Genomic DNA, 14061 nt, shown 5'->3' with positions numbered 1-14061 from the left:
TCAGCCCTGAAATGCTGACGTGTGGATGCCTTTTGGTCCCGGTTGGTGCCACCAACCGGGACCAAAGGCCCTCCTGCCTGGGCTCGGCGCACCGACCACGTGGAGGCCCATCTGTCCCGGTTTATGCAAGAACCGGGATTAAAGGTTTAGGGCATTAGTACCGACACTTTAGTCCCGGTTGAAAAACCGGGACAAATGACCCTCACGAACTTTCTACTAGTGTGATTAAATGTGCAAGAGATGAAGCATGAGTAAACTACATGTCCAGGCAAGTTTAAATGAAGCCGGAACCACAAAGAATAATTCCGAAAAATCCTCATATGCAAATTTCAAATTTTGTATTGTTTTGCCTAAAACATAATTTTCTAGTCATTAAACAACAAAAGTAAATGCATCATGTGATTCTACATGTTCGTTCTAGTCAAGTTACATATGTAGTTTATTTAATTTGAAGCTACAGTTATTTTGTTATGAAATAAACCATTTTAGCATGTCATTTATGTAAATAACACATGAGAGAGTTGCATATTGCGAATCTACACAAAATTCTAAGCATTATACATACATATATATAACTTATTTAATTCCGATGCATGGTTTCACGAGTTATCATATCATATCCGGACGCCTATCCTTGCGTCTTGGTACGTACTAGTGCCGATTTACTTGACATGTGAATGTGAAAACCAAGGCGCAAACTCTCTCTCTCTCTCTCCGGACGGAAAGGGAGCCTTGCACTGCCTCATGATTACCTGCACCGCACCACATGCACTGTCTCGTCTCACAATTGTACAAGGGGCCAGTAAGTACAATCCTGGCATCGGTGCTTTGGTTGAAATGGAGAATGCTACATGCCATCCCTCGTTATATGCACCGACACCTATGATCAAATGGTTGTGTCATCTTAATAAAAAGTGCCAAGTCTCAAAAGCAGGTCAAGGCATGCTATCCACAGTAGTGTATCTTCTTTACCGCTTTGCAGAGCCCCACTCAAACACTTGTAAACTTTGAACCCCTTTATCCGCCTTCCGGTCGCCAGCGAGGGAGGCTCGAGCGATTGTTTCGTTCCCTGGCTGGTCGATCCACCGGCGGACGTTCGTCGCTGGGGAGGTCGCGATCAAGAGAACCAGCGACCCCTCTTTCTTTTACACGGTACAATCAAAGTTGCTCCTATACGTGAGCAAAAGAACGCATACACGCACATCATATTTTTATGAGCACTTTTAAGAACTAAGCTGGCATAGTATCTTGAGTTTTTACAAAGTCAGCATCGACGCCTCGTAGTTGACAGGAATGTCTCTTCCCACTGACCACCGGAAGTCTGAAAATAAATCTAGGAATAATGCAAGCATCAATGCCAAATTTAGGATTTGAACTCTGGTGAGTTCGGGATACCACTGTTCTTCTAACCATCCAACCACAGGTTGGTTTGCACCAGGCCCAACTACAAGATTAGATCTTTCTTTTTTTGAAAAAATGTCATGCTGTAAAAATTAGAGAACATATCTTTTTATAGGTCAAAAAACAAAAATACCATCTATTAAAATGCCATGACCGAAAAAAATGTCATCTCTTAATAAACAAAAAGCGACATATAGAAAAACAAAAATGTCATCTCTTAATATTAAAAAAAGCCATCTCTTAGATAAAAACTGCCATCTCTTAACACAAAATTTCATCTGTTACAAAAAATAAAAAATCCATCTCTAAACCTAGAAAAAGCCATCTCTGGCATTTAAAAATGCAATCTCCTAAATAATAAAAATGCATCTCTTAACACAAAAATGCCATCTCTTATAAAAAAATAAAAATGATATCCCTTAATATTAAAAATTCCATCTCTAAATATAAAATGTCATCTCTTAATAAAAAAACTTGTCATGTCTTAACATAAAATTTCCGTCTCTTATAAAAATGTAAAAATGCCATCTCTTATTATAAAGATAAAAATTCCATCTCTTAATATTAAAAATGCCATCTCTTAGTAAACAAAAAATGTGATCTCTTAATAACAAAAAAAATAACATCTCTCAATATAAAAAATGCCATCTAGTAATAATTAAATAATTCATTTTTATAAAAATGACATGCACTTATTAATAAAACTACCAAGTAATTAAAATAAGAAATGTCATCCTCTTAAACATGTCATGCTACAAAAATATAAAACTGCCATGTGAGAAAATGAAAAAGAAGACAAGATTTTCAGGATTGAAAAATATATGTTGCATTTTAAACAGAAATGGTTCACAAAGGCCCTCCTAGCCTAGTGACATCTGTGGCGTTCTAGACAGAGGAACAAAACCAATGGTTCAAAATTTCAGGAAATTTTACACGCACCTATTAAGAAAATGAAGAACATTTTTTAATCACAATATGAACATTTTCTTAATTATTCAAAATACATTAAGAAAAATACCATCTCTCAATAGAAAATGAAGAACAGTTTTTAAAAAATGAACACAATTCATATTGTTCTCTTTATTCAAAATGGAAGACAATAAACCACCCGCTTCCTCCATGTGCTCGCTCCAAACAGAGGACCAAAACCAATGGTTCAAAATTTCAGGAAATTTTTCACGCACCGGTTGTACCACATGTCTCATTGAGGGACATATACTCCCTCCGTTCCTCAATACACAAATATTCACTTTGTAGTGACATTAGCCACAAAGAGTCAATCTGTAATAATGTCGCTAAGTGGGAATAGTGTCTCACATGTTCTCTCCCCATCTCGATAGTGTGTCTAGCTTCGTCGGAGGGCGTGTGGAGGTGTGCCTTCATCGGATCTCAAGTGATTCAGTCAGCGCTGGTCTTTGGTGGATCTATTTGAATCCAGTATTCGTTCATCTTCGTTTGGGTGTTTACAGGCTTGATCCTTCTTGTCAATGACTTTCTTCATCGGCGATGGTTGCTCTCTAGTGCGCTGGTCCTATGGGGGCTTAGCAAGACGACTTCGCAAATGTTTACTACAACAAGATTTGCCCGACTCCGGCGGGGAGAGCGATGACGGCTACACGCCTTGAGTTCGCTCCAATGATTATAGTCGTCGCTAGGTGGTCCGCAGACCTGATTGTAACTTTTATTACCTCTGGTGTTTTTTGTACTGTCATGACTGAAGATGAATAGAATGAAAATTTCTCACAAAAAAAATCAATCTAAACAAAACTAACCCCACCGAACATGCCCAGTCTCCACCCTTTCCTTCTTTATTCTCTTGGCTTTATCCCTTACTGGGCGCATCGCCTGCTCTTCCACTGAAAAATCCCGATCAAAATCTACGTCACCGATCTACGCGCCTCGCGCAATGCAGCCATTGTTCTTCAAAGAGACCGTGGCGGGGAAGAGGTTGTCGCGGAAGCAACCATGGGGTGATGGATGGAGAAGGTGAGGGTTGAAGAAGAGGCAATGGCAAACGAGCAGTCAACCAGGATTCGACCAGCAGTTGCGCGGGAGGGGGCGGTGGTTATGCGACAAGGCGAAGGCGAACGTGTAGGAAAATGTGCCATATGCTGGTATATGTGGTCGAAACCATACACACTATCTAGAAGAACCGAGAGACTATATCTGTTGCAAGCTCTCATATATAAGTTCATTTCTTTTTTGTCTAAAAAAAGTTCCTTTCATTCAAACCCACTTAAAAAGAATTATTCCCTTTTTGAGGGAATTAAAAGGAATTATTCAACAAGTATAAATACAATCAAACTCAAGTTTCATAAAGAAAAGGCAAAAGAATACACAAAAGGAAAGGCAGCAAGGGAAAAGGTAACGGGCGGCGAGCCGAGGAAATCCTTTCCATATAAACCGCTCTCCACCGCTCAACCGCCGCCCTCTTCTTCCTCCCCAAGCACGCTCCCCCTCCCCCTCTTTCCCCTCCTCCTCCTCCTCGCACCATCCACCCAGCCTCCAGTGCAGGTCGGCTCATGTCGCCCCCTCGAATCCACCTCACCGGAATCACTCCAGCAGCCGCAGCCGCAGCCGATTCATAGGTTTCTTTTTCAGTACTTTCTTCACCAAGCAAACCCAGTTCGCCGACACCACTTAGGGTTCAGATTAGAGACCGGGAGGGGAAAAGCGGAAAAGGCAGACGGAGAAGACGACAGGTGAGCCCCCCACCGTCTCTTCTGCAGATTCAAGATTCTCCGCTGATGCAGGTTCCTTACCCTTTTATTATTGTACTTTTATGCCGGCTGTGTGAGTGATTCTCGCCGGATTGTCCGGGCGGTTCTTGCTCTCCGTGGCCGGATTCTTGATTTTGTCCGTGATCCAGGCCAGGCCGTTCACCTAGGCGAGACCGGTTGAGTGATTCTTACGGTTTTTGAGCGGTTTGCTGCTTGTATCTGCGCCTGAATTTTGCGCATCCTCTGCAGCCTGCACCAAGCCCCCAGTTTTACAGTTGAGTGTAAATGTCATAGCAGGGATCTTGTTTCTGGTTGTTCTCCGTTGAGCTGTGCCCAAGAAACAAGAGATTATTATTGATTAGTGAGAGCACAAGCTCCCAGCTTACAAGATTTTGGTGAATCTGCAGTCTGTACTCTGCACCTGTTGTTGAGAAACCAATGGTGAGTTTTGTGGTTGCAGGGATGGCAGGCTCCCAGCCGGCCAACACCGAGTCGTTCGAGTACATGCTGCTGGAGAAGGACCCCGATCACTACCGGACCGTCTTCTCCGGCCCGAGCCAGATAAGCCCGTGGATCGACCCGGCTGTGCTCAATCTGAAGCACCGGATAGGGCGAGGCCCCTTCGGGGACGTCTGGATAGCGACGCACCACCAGAGGACGGAGGACTATGACCGGTACCACGAGGTCGCCGTGAAGATGCTGCACCCGGTCAGGGACGACCAGCTGCAGGTGTTCTCGGCGAGGTTCGACGAGGTCTTCGGCAAATGCCAGGGCCTGGGCAGTGTCTGCTTCCTACATGGCATCTCGACGCAGAATGGGAGGGTATGTTCTCTGTCTGGCATAACCTTGTTGTTCGGTCGCCTGTGAATGAAAGATGGCGTTGTGGCTTAATTTTTGTTTCATGGATTTTCAGCTTTGCATAGCGATGAAGTTTTACGAAGGATCCGTCGGGGACAAGATGGCTCGGCTTAAAGGTGGAAGGCTCCCTTTGTCAGATGTTTTAAGGTATGGTGGAAGTCTCCACAGTTCTATACATATTGATGTTCTGAATACTGAATGTTCGTCGGCTTATCTTAAGAATACAGTTTACCAGAGGCAAATATACAGTTTTTTTAGATGAAGTGTCACCTAAGCATGCAGTTTCCAACTTTCTACCAGTGAACGTGTTGATTGATTAACTGGCAGACATCCTTTATCACCTTAGTGCAGGCACATTATCCTGTTGGCTTCTGAGAATGCTTATGATGCTCTGTTTAGAGGATGTTTTCTTGAGTAGTACATATTTTTATTATTTCCTGTAATTTGCAGATACGGCGCCGATTTGGCGCGTGGTGTGCTAGACCTACACTCCAGGGGAATATTTGTTCTTAATCTCAAACCTTGTAATTTTCTCCTTGATGACCATGACCATGCTGTGCTGGGGGATTTTGGGATTCCATCCTTGCTGTTTGGACTGTCGCTGCCAAACCCAGAGCTTATCCAAAGACTTGGAACTCCAAATTATATGGCCCCAGAGCAGTGGCAACCAAACATCAGAGGTCCAATTAGTTACGAGACAGACTCATGGGGCTTTGCCTGCAGCATTCTTGAGATGTTCACTGGCGTTCAGCCTTGGCGTGGCAAATCACCAGATGAGATTTATCAGTTGGTTGTCCTGAAGAAAGAGAAACCAATATTCCCGTACAATTTACCTGCAGAGGTTGAGAATGTCCTTTCTAGCTGCTTTGAGTACGACTTTCGGGATCGCCCCTTGATGTCAGATATCTTACAAGCATTTGAAAGGTAACATGCTAAAACTCTCTTTCTACTTCTGCCTTATCAACTTGCAGTATTTGGTTAAACTGCCATCGGATGGGTCATTTTACCATGGTTCATCTTAATATGTGCTTCTATTACGATGTACACCTGATAAGCATTGTGGAAATTCGTCACATGAAAGCATGAAACTGCTTTCTTAGTTGTGTTGTTTATAGTCATATCTGGTCAATACCCGTTTATTTTTTCTTCCAATGTTTATTTTTACTATGCCCTGGCAGTAGTTTCCTCTGCATGTTTCCCTAAATTTGTTCTCCTTTTTTCATTTCTTCAGTGCTAAAGACGTGGATTATGACAACAATGGCTGGGACAGTTCTGAAAACCCAAGGGCAGTAGCGCCAAGTCACACTAATTGGTCACACTTCAAGGATAAGCTGCAAGTTGGTGACAAGGTCCGCTCGAGAAAGGTTAAAAACTCTTGTACTCCTGAAACAATGGAAATCCCTGATGGAACCATAGTTGGCATGGAGGATGGAGAACGTGATAGCTACATTCTTGTACGAGTCCATGGAATACATGACCCTTCAAAGGTCCGTTCCTCGACAGTGGAGAGGGTGACCTATGGTTTCGCTGCTGGAGACTGGGTAAGGCTCAGGGAGGAAGACAAGAAGCGGTCTCAGGTCGGAATTCTTCATAGCATCGACCGCAATGGCACCGTGTATGTTGGTTTGATAGGAATGGACACCCTCTGGAAGGGGGAATATTCAGATCTGCAAATGGCTGAAGCCTACTGCGTGGGACAATTTGTGAGGCTGAGAACCAACACTTCAAACCCGCGGTTCGAATGGCCGCGAAAGAGAGGCGGAGTGTTTGCCACAGGCCGTATTTCACAGATACTCTCGAATGGATGCCTTGTTGTGACCTTCCCTGGCAAATTCAGCCTTGGCGAAGTGTGCAGCTGCTTGGCCGACCCTTCTGAGGTGGAGGTGGCGAGCTTCGACAAGTGCGAGGGGGTTGTGAAGAAGTATGAGCACCTCGAGGACTTCCATTGGGCGGTAAGACCTCTGTTCATCGCCATAGGTTTCTTTACTGCTATGAAGCTAGGTGTCTTTGTCGGGAAGAGCATCACAAGGCCAAGGAGTCGAAAGGTCGCCAGCGTCTCTGATCAGGGCGATGATCCTCAGAAAGTTCAGCAGCAAGAAGTGCACAACAGTGTCAGCACGGCATGGCTCCCTCCACCCGTCGCGAACATGCTTTTCGGGGACGGTCCTGCGCCTTCTGGGTAAAACTGCAAAAGCAATGTTGGATGGAGCCTGAAGTATCTCAATTATGTGACGCTTTGAACAAGTCGTTCTGTGTATATTTAGGGCTGTAACTTTCCACCTTGCCAAAACCTTGTAAATATGTGTGCACCTCTGCAACTCAGCTCTAGAAGCATGCAACATGAAGTTCTCTTTCATGTCTGATTGTTGTTTACATCTACTTCATGTTTCTGCAAACTTGCAAATTTTGCATAAGATCTTCACAGGTTATCTGTATCAGCAACACACAACTGTACTAAATGTGCCATCACCAGCATATCATGTACGATCTAAATCTTTTAAAATACTGGTATACGTGCTGAAAGCGGTATCAGCAACTGAATGAAACCAAAATAAAACCTCTAAAAGTTGCATTTTCAGTAACAAATACACACAGCAACCAGGAGCCTTTCTGAGCTACTTCCTGTTTCCAGTATCCTATAAGCTGAAGAACAGTGGATGCTACCCTCTATTATTGAAGGGAAGCTGCAGGAGCCCCAATCAGAAGTTGAGCTGCGAGCCTTGCGTCGATGAGGAGCAACTGCCTGATCCACCAGACGAGGGCCCGCTCGACCCGTCCACCGGGGCCTGATTCAGCCGTTCCAGCACCAGCGACCTCCTCTTTCGCAGCTTCAGAGAAAATGTGGACGCCTCTAATATCACAGGAACCTGCGAATCGATGTAAATGGCGTCGTCAAAACAGAAGAGCGCAAGTTTTTTTTACAGCAGCTATGAGCCTATGTTTACTTTGGTGGGTACCTGGCTGTTGGTCTGTGCCACCTTATGAACATGCAGAAAACCAACCATGTCCTGATACCCCGTGAGGAGTTTCGCCAAGTCCTTGTCCTCATCTAATGTTCATGGCAATGAACAATCAGGCCATGTATGGTCGGCAGTCGAAGTTGCAATCAGGAAAACAGATTCTGAAGTGTTAGGCTTGCCTGGGATTGCTTTTATCGACAGCAGCGTGTCTGCTAGGTGCTGCCATCTCTTGCAGAAAGAATCTGATAGGACTGTGTATGGAAATGTTATAATGGCAACGGCGTTAGACGAGCGCACCATGGCCTTCAATGATCTGAGAAACGAGACCATGTCCCAGTCCTGCAATGCATGTAAATAATCTAATATGTGAAAACTGATTTGGAAGGGAGGAAGCATGTAACTTGGCTTCAAATTTTGAATGTGCTGCATCAAGCCATCAACCAGTCAGCATAAATAATTTCAAGTAAAAACTTGCCTTCCCAAAATATCCACACTGTGGTGCACAGAGTGACTGTATAGCAATACGTCCCGCACTCAGATTCCCACCCTCTTTTCTGAATGCAGAAAACACGAGATATGTCAGAAGCAATACGGCAAAATGCATCAGATCGTATACAACTCCAGTTTTGTGGTAATAAACAATCATAGTCATCTTGAGGCAGATCAGTCTGTGATAACAAGCTCAACATTATATCCAGGAATCAACCTCACCTTTGATGCTTGGATAGGAAAGCAGAAGAACGATCCTGGAGATCACGGAGAGTATCTACATCTTGAGTGCTCAAACATTCAATATTCTGTGCATTGAGCAAATGCCGTTCCAGGGGCTTTCGTAAATCAAAATCATGGCTAAATTCCTGCTTGCTGTCTGCAACATTGCCAAATGAGTCAGCTCTTTTAAGAAACATCTTAAAACAGTAACGATAGCTTAAATTAAATAAAAGCCCTAGAATTGATGTTTATACAATTAAACTATAACAGGTAGCTTCCGTTAGCATCAGGCCGCAATTACACTGACAATCTGATACTCCTTTCATCTTAAAATTTTCTAGAACATCATCCAGTTTTCCTTTTTGACAGAGACAATGGCTCTTTACGACAACTAACCATCAAGTAAACAAAGTGAAGGGAAGTATTCAGACATTACCTCTGTGTTCAGCACTGGAATTCCTCTCGTCCCCGAAATATTTCCTGTACTGCCAAGCTATCCTCAAACCCTCATCCTGCACAATTACAGCAGATATCCAGATAAATAAGGAAACATGTTCAGAACACACATTCACCACAAAACACATTTCTTCCACAAGACAGACATACACTTGCTCGTCCATCGCCAGCTGCTCCGCCACCCATCGCCCTCTGCCGCGCGTCCTCCTTCGAGGACGCCGCCGGAGCAGGCAGTGCGCCGAGGAACGAGCGGGGCTCCTTCATAGGTGCCGCAAAGAGCAGGGGCTGCTTGTGCACGACGCCCTGCGCCATGAAGGCCCGGAGCAGGAGGAGGTGGTGTGGCGCGTCGGAGTCCTCCATGACCATCACGACCGAGCCGAGGAGGAAGCCGCCGCCCAGGATCCCTGCGACAGCAACGCTGGTAAATCACGACGGCCTGACGAGCACCAACCGAGCCACCTAATTGGCCAGTGCACATAGCCATTCTTCCATAACAGACCATTCTCTCTCCCAGTTCAAAATCGAGGGTATGAGCAGGGACATGCTTACTGTCGAGGTCGGGGATGCCGGAGGAGACGAAGGCGGCGCCGTTGGGGCCGAGCTTGACGCCGGAGGGGGTGAGGGGTGACGAGGAGGAGGCGGTCTTCGAAGAGGCGGCGCGCGAGAAGCTGCTCCGGCCGAGGGTCTGGCCCCCTGTTCCGGCGGCGGCGGCGGCCATGGGCGGCGGCGGTGCTCCCCTCTGACGACTCGGCCTGGAGAGAGAGCTGGCTGCTGCTGCGAACAGGGAACCGCTTGGGCTGCTGCGTTTTCATTGCATACGTGGGCCGTCGCCGTCGGGCCGTTTGGGCCTTCTCTGGGCTTCGTGGCTGGGCCGAAAAATGGGGTGCTGACTGCTGAGATAATAAAGTTTAGGGGCGCTGTGGACCTGCAAATGCTATATGTCGCCCGTACAGATTAATTGCCTACGGGCGACGACTAGCGGGCCCGCCCATTAGCGCGGCTGAGCCAATAGTATCGCGCTGCAGCTTCGCTCTGGTACAGTTTTTTTCCCTGTTTCTTTTGTTGTTTCTTGGTTTTATTTGTTTACTTTTCCATTTAACTTTTGTTTATTTTGTCTTCTCATTGGACTTTATGGTTTTTATTTCTTCATTTGTTATACATTTCTTTCTTTTCTTTCTTGCTTCTACGGTTTTCTTTGCTTTTCATTTTGTTTTTTCGTCGGTTTTTATCTTTATCTTTATTTCAACACGTGTCTACTTTTTCTTAGTATGCAATGTACATTTTTAGAGCACACGTGAAACATTTTTTAATACACGTTGGATATAATTATTAAAACACATGATGCACATTTGTTTTAAAATACATGTTTTGAAAACTTTTTCAAATAGACGACGTTAATATTTTTCATATACACGTTGTACATATTTTAGTGGCAATAAACCATTTTTATACTACACGAAACAATTTTTCACATTGTATAATTGTTTTCGAAAATTTCATGGACATTTATGGAAACAGTCGATTTTTTTTAATATCACATACATCTTTTAATGGAAATAAACGTTGTCCTAACCTACATAAACATTTTTTACATTCTATATAACACTTTTAAAAATGTCACAAAGGTCTTTTTAAATGCAGTAATATTTCCATACAATCTCAAGTACATTTTTAATGGTACGTAACATTTGTTTTACATTATACATATATTTTTTACATTGTTTACACATTTTAGAAAAAATGACATCAGTTTTTTAACATAGGAACATATTTTTACATTGTATACACATATTTTTGAAAAAAAATCACATCATTGTTTTAAAACGTAGGAACCTTTTTCATTGTGAAAAGTATTTTTTATGAAGTTATCAACATTTTTTAAAACTGCACTATACAGTTTTTATTCTATGATTACATTTTTCAAATTCATGGATTTGAATTTCTTATATAATTGTTTTTTGAAGTATGTGAATTTAAAATATAAATAAAACTAAAAACACGGAAAAGTGAATTCAAGTTTTTTTTGAGACATAAAAGTAAATTCAAGTGACATCAGTGTGACAACTCACGTCCTACTGGGCCGGCCCATCACGGCGCCCTGTAGGTGAGGCAGTTGTTTGTCTTACTGAATCTAAAAAGAAGTTGTTTGTCTCACAGCAAGCGGCACATAGGCGCTCCTTTCTAGACCACTATTATAAAGTCATTTAAATCCAATGTTCTTGAAAAAAAAAGTCTCCACCCCCTGAAAAGATATTGAAGGCAATTTTAAGTGCAAAAACTAAAGTTAGACACGAGGACTTGGAAGTGCCTACTCCCTCCTATCCAGTTTATAAGGTTCAAATCTAAAATCTCATCAACCAAGACACTTGGTGAATGGGGGAATGTATCTCGTACTCTACAAAACTACCCAAATTAAAATGATGCATTAATTTGAATTAATTGCAGTGCATGCATGCTTGACCACTAGATGAGTAGGAAAGTTACATGCATTGGGGAGTTCCTTTTTAATTACTACATGCAAAGGTTTAATGCACCTTGAAATCTCAATAGGAGATGGAGATGAGCCCTTTAAATTGGAAAAACGAAAAAATTGAGATGAGTCCTATAAACCGGAAAGGAAGGAGTAGTTTATAAGAGTGTATGTGGCGGCGGCAAGTGGGTGGGAAGGGCGGCCATGAGTAAGGTGCGGTTGCCATAGCTGGCCGATTTCAATGCCCGAGAAACGTGGCCGTGAAGGGAGTAAGTTGAGGATGGGATTTTGTTTGAGTGATATAGAATTAATTTATATCTGTGATAAGAAATATGAGGCAACAAATGTGTGTGTCAGCTAGGAAACTCCATGACCTTGCCTCCGGCCAACGAATGGGACTTATCGCCAACGAAAAGACCGCTATCATGGAACAAATGGCCTTGCATTACAATAGGATGTACAAAATAGCCACGAAGGCAAGAAATGGCTGGTTGACCGAATGATAAATTGGTGAAAATAGTCTGGCAAAATTACCACAATCAATTACAATACCAAAATGCGCCCAACAAGTCTAGAACAAGGCGAACAGATGACGATTATTATTATTCATTTATTTGCGAATGACGATTAATGTTTTTCAGCTGAGAGAAAAACAAGAAGCATCTACATCCTCCTTCATGTTATTAGATTTACAAAGCAACTATAGTTTTTCTTGTCGCTTCACATTCCACACACTATATGTCGTAGCTGTCTCTGTCTTCGGTACTGCAGATATAGAAAAAATAATGGAACGGGATGAAATTGAACCCATACAGGCCGGCAGCCGGCCGGAGGTTACATCACATCATCCCCATCACCAGACCTGGTACACCGGTTTTGTTATTTGAGACACACATTCTTGTTTGAGTTCTGTTGATTCTAGCAGCCATATTCTTTACCCAGAGAGGACAAAGGCACGTTACAATATGCTAATCATGGTACTTAGCTACCAGCCGATGCATGACAGAAGCTAGCCAATTGTTAAGGTGTTCAACCTTTGCAGCTGGCAAGCACGCAGAGATGGCAGGCCTCCTAAAGGCGAGCGTAGGTGTCGTTCTAATGGCACTAGAGGTAGGCCTAGGCGAAATAGAATAGCTACCCCCTGTTGATGGTGGAGTTGGGGTTGTAACATGTGATGTAACCGTCAACGTGGAGGGGCTCTTTACCCCCACTCCTTCTTCAAAATATAGTACGCACACTCGTAGTGTGCGTACTCGAGAAAAGATGGTACACAGAGAGTTGACCAAGAACTCGAAACTTGTTTATTTAGAGCCTCCTTATGGCTAACAAAATGAACGTCACAAGTGTGGCAAGATTCGACAAAAAATTAAACCTATGATATGTGGACCATATAACTAGAAAAGTGTGGTAATGAATTAAACACATGTCTAAGATGTTGTGGCATGATTAAGGTTAGGCGTGGCAATCTTAGGCTGAAAACCAAACATGCCTTTAATCAGGTAAAGCCAAACCTAGTTTGGCAGAGATAAAACCGTCCACACGATTTGTTAGAAATTCAAGGCGCTTCGTCGATCATCCGAGAACCAAGCAATCACACGAGCACGACACCGAGATTTTTTAACGAGGTTCACCAATATGGCTACATTCCCGGGGCCTGACTATGAGCACTCCTCCACATGACACCGCTACAATACCGCACCCGGTCGCCCTGGACGTCGGCACATGCCGCCGGCTTCCCCTGCGTTCCTGTGTTATTATGTTAGCATATGTTACATCGTGTGTCTACCCCACTATATATGAGAGGCCTAGGATACAAGTATCCTACTTGGACACGACTCCATATCCTATCTAAACACAATACTACTCAGAGTCCAACTGTAACCTACCTTGTACACAGTATTCGACACAACTCTAACAAACTCCACCTTGGCGAATATTCTCCACCACCTTGAATTCGTCAATGCCTCAAACTTCCATGTACATTGGACTTGAGTTTATCCCATGAGTACCACTGCTACTCCAAAGACTCCACATGCAACTTGTAGTCCCTCCTTTTCTTGACCATAGTCAATACTCGAACAAAATTAAGTTCCCCTTACTCTCGTTTGTGCTCCCAACTTCCAGAGTATCTGTTCAACGCCATCACGCACCGATAATTTACCTGCGTTAAAGTGAACAACTCACATATTGGGGTGTCACACATAAGAGTTATCTAAACTCAACATCACAGCTCCTTTCTTGACCGCTTATCTAAAACTTGAAGGAATTTTACTGTTGCTTGTAGTCAACCCGAGTCAAATTCGCAGTTGTCTCACCACACGCATGACGACCAGAGCCCTACCCCGTCTTCATGCCCCGTGCATACTGCACGCCTCACCGCTATTACCATGTCGAGCCTCCGCTGTCCTGGTCGAGATTCAAGTGTCGCGAACCCACACCACTCAACCCCAGTGCAGAGTACCACCGATCATCACTGACCGATGAC

General features: G+C 43.7%; 2 protein-coding genes across 3 annotated transcripts; one reads left to right on the top strand and one right to left on the bottom strand.

Annotated features, from left to right (window-relative positions):
• The first annotated feature begins 3826 nt into the window (after positions 1-3826).
• LOC119336496 (E3 ubiquitin-protein ligase KEG-like) lies at positions 3827-7339 on the top strand. 2 transcript variants are annotated; one of them, XM_037608539.1, is made up of 6 exons: positions 3827-4103; positions 4271-4395; positions 4582-4943; positions 5035-5126; positions 5430-5903; positions 6211-7339. In XM_037608539.1, exons 3-6 carry the CDS (start codon positions 4584-4586, stop codon positions 7160-7162), a joined length of 1878 nt encoding a protein of 625 aa, XP_037464436.1. In that variant the 5' UTR covers positions 3827-4103; positions 4271-4395; positions 4582-4583; the 3' UTR covers positions 7163-7339. The 2 variants fall into 2 exon arrangements, with proteins under 2 accessions (XP_037464436.1, XP_037464435.1); XM_037608538.1 differs by lacking the exon at positions 4271-4395.
• A 92-nt stretch (positions 7340-7431) lies between these two features.
• On the bottom strand, positions 7432-9877 carry LOC119336497 (elongator complex protein 4-like). The gene is made up of 8 exons (XM_037608540.1): positions 9656-9877; positions 9257-9510; positions 9087-9162; positions 8651-8807; positions 8415-8493; positions 8119-8278; positions 7937-8028; positions 7432-7846 (listed from the first exon to the last, which is right to left on the bottom strand). Exons 1-8 carry the CDS (start codon positions 9822-9824, stop codon positions 7679-7681), a joined length of 1155 nt encoding a protein of 384 aa, XP_037464437.1. The 5' UTR covers positions 9825-9877; the 3' UTR covers positions 7432-7678.
• Between the last annotated feature and the right edge of the window lie 4184 nt (positions 9878-14061).

This window comes from Triticum dicoccoides, chromosome 7B (assembly GCF_002162155.2).
Source record: "Triticum dicoccoides isolate Atlit2015 ecotype Zavitan chromosome 7B, WEW_v2.0, whole genome shotgun sequence".
NCBI classification, from domain to species: domain Eukaryota; kingdom Viridiplantae; phylum Streptophyta; class Magnoliopsida; order Poales; family Poaceae; genus Triticum; species Triticum dicoccoides.
The sequence above is the reverse complement of the archived record's forward strand: the minus strand, read 5'-3'. Positions and strand labels throughout refer to the sequence as shown.

Coding starts and splice junctions, on each gene's coding strand:
- LOC119336496 (XM_037608538.1), top strand. CDS start 4,584: ATGGCAGGCTCCCAGCCGGCCAACACCGAGTCGTTCGAGTACATGCTG. Junction 4,944..5,034: donor TCTCGACGCAGAATGGGAGG/GTATGTTCTCTG, acceptor ATGGATTTTCAG/CTTTGCATAGCGATGAAGTT. Junction 5,127..5,429: donor CCTTTGTCAGATGTTTTAAG/GTATGGTGGAAG, acceptor TGTAATTTGCAG/ATACGGCGCCGATTTGGCGC.
- LOC119336497 (XM_037608540.1), bottom strand. CDS start 9,824: ATGGCCGCCGCCGCCGCCGGAACAGGGGGCCAGACCCTCGGCCGGAGC. Junction 9,511..9,655: donor CGGCATCCCCGACCTCGACA/GTAAGCATGTCC, acceptor TTGCTGTCGCAG/GGATCCTGGGCGGCGGCTTC. Junction 8,494..8,650: donor TTCCTATCCAAGCATCAAAG/GTGAGGTTGATT, acceptor TTCTGCATTCAG/AAAAGAGGGTGGGAATCTGA.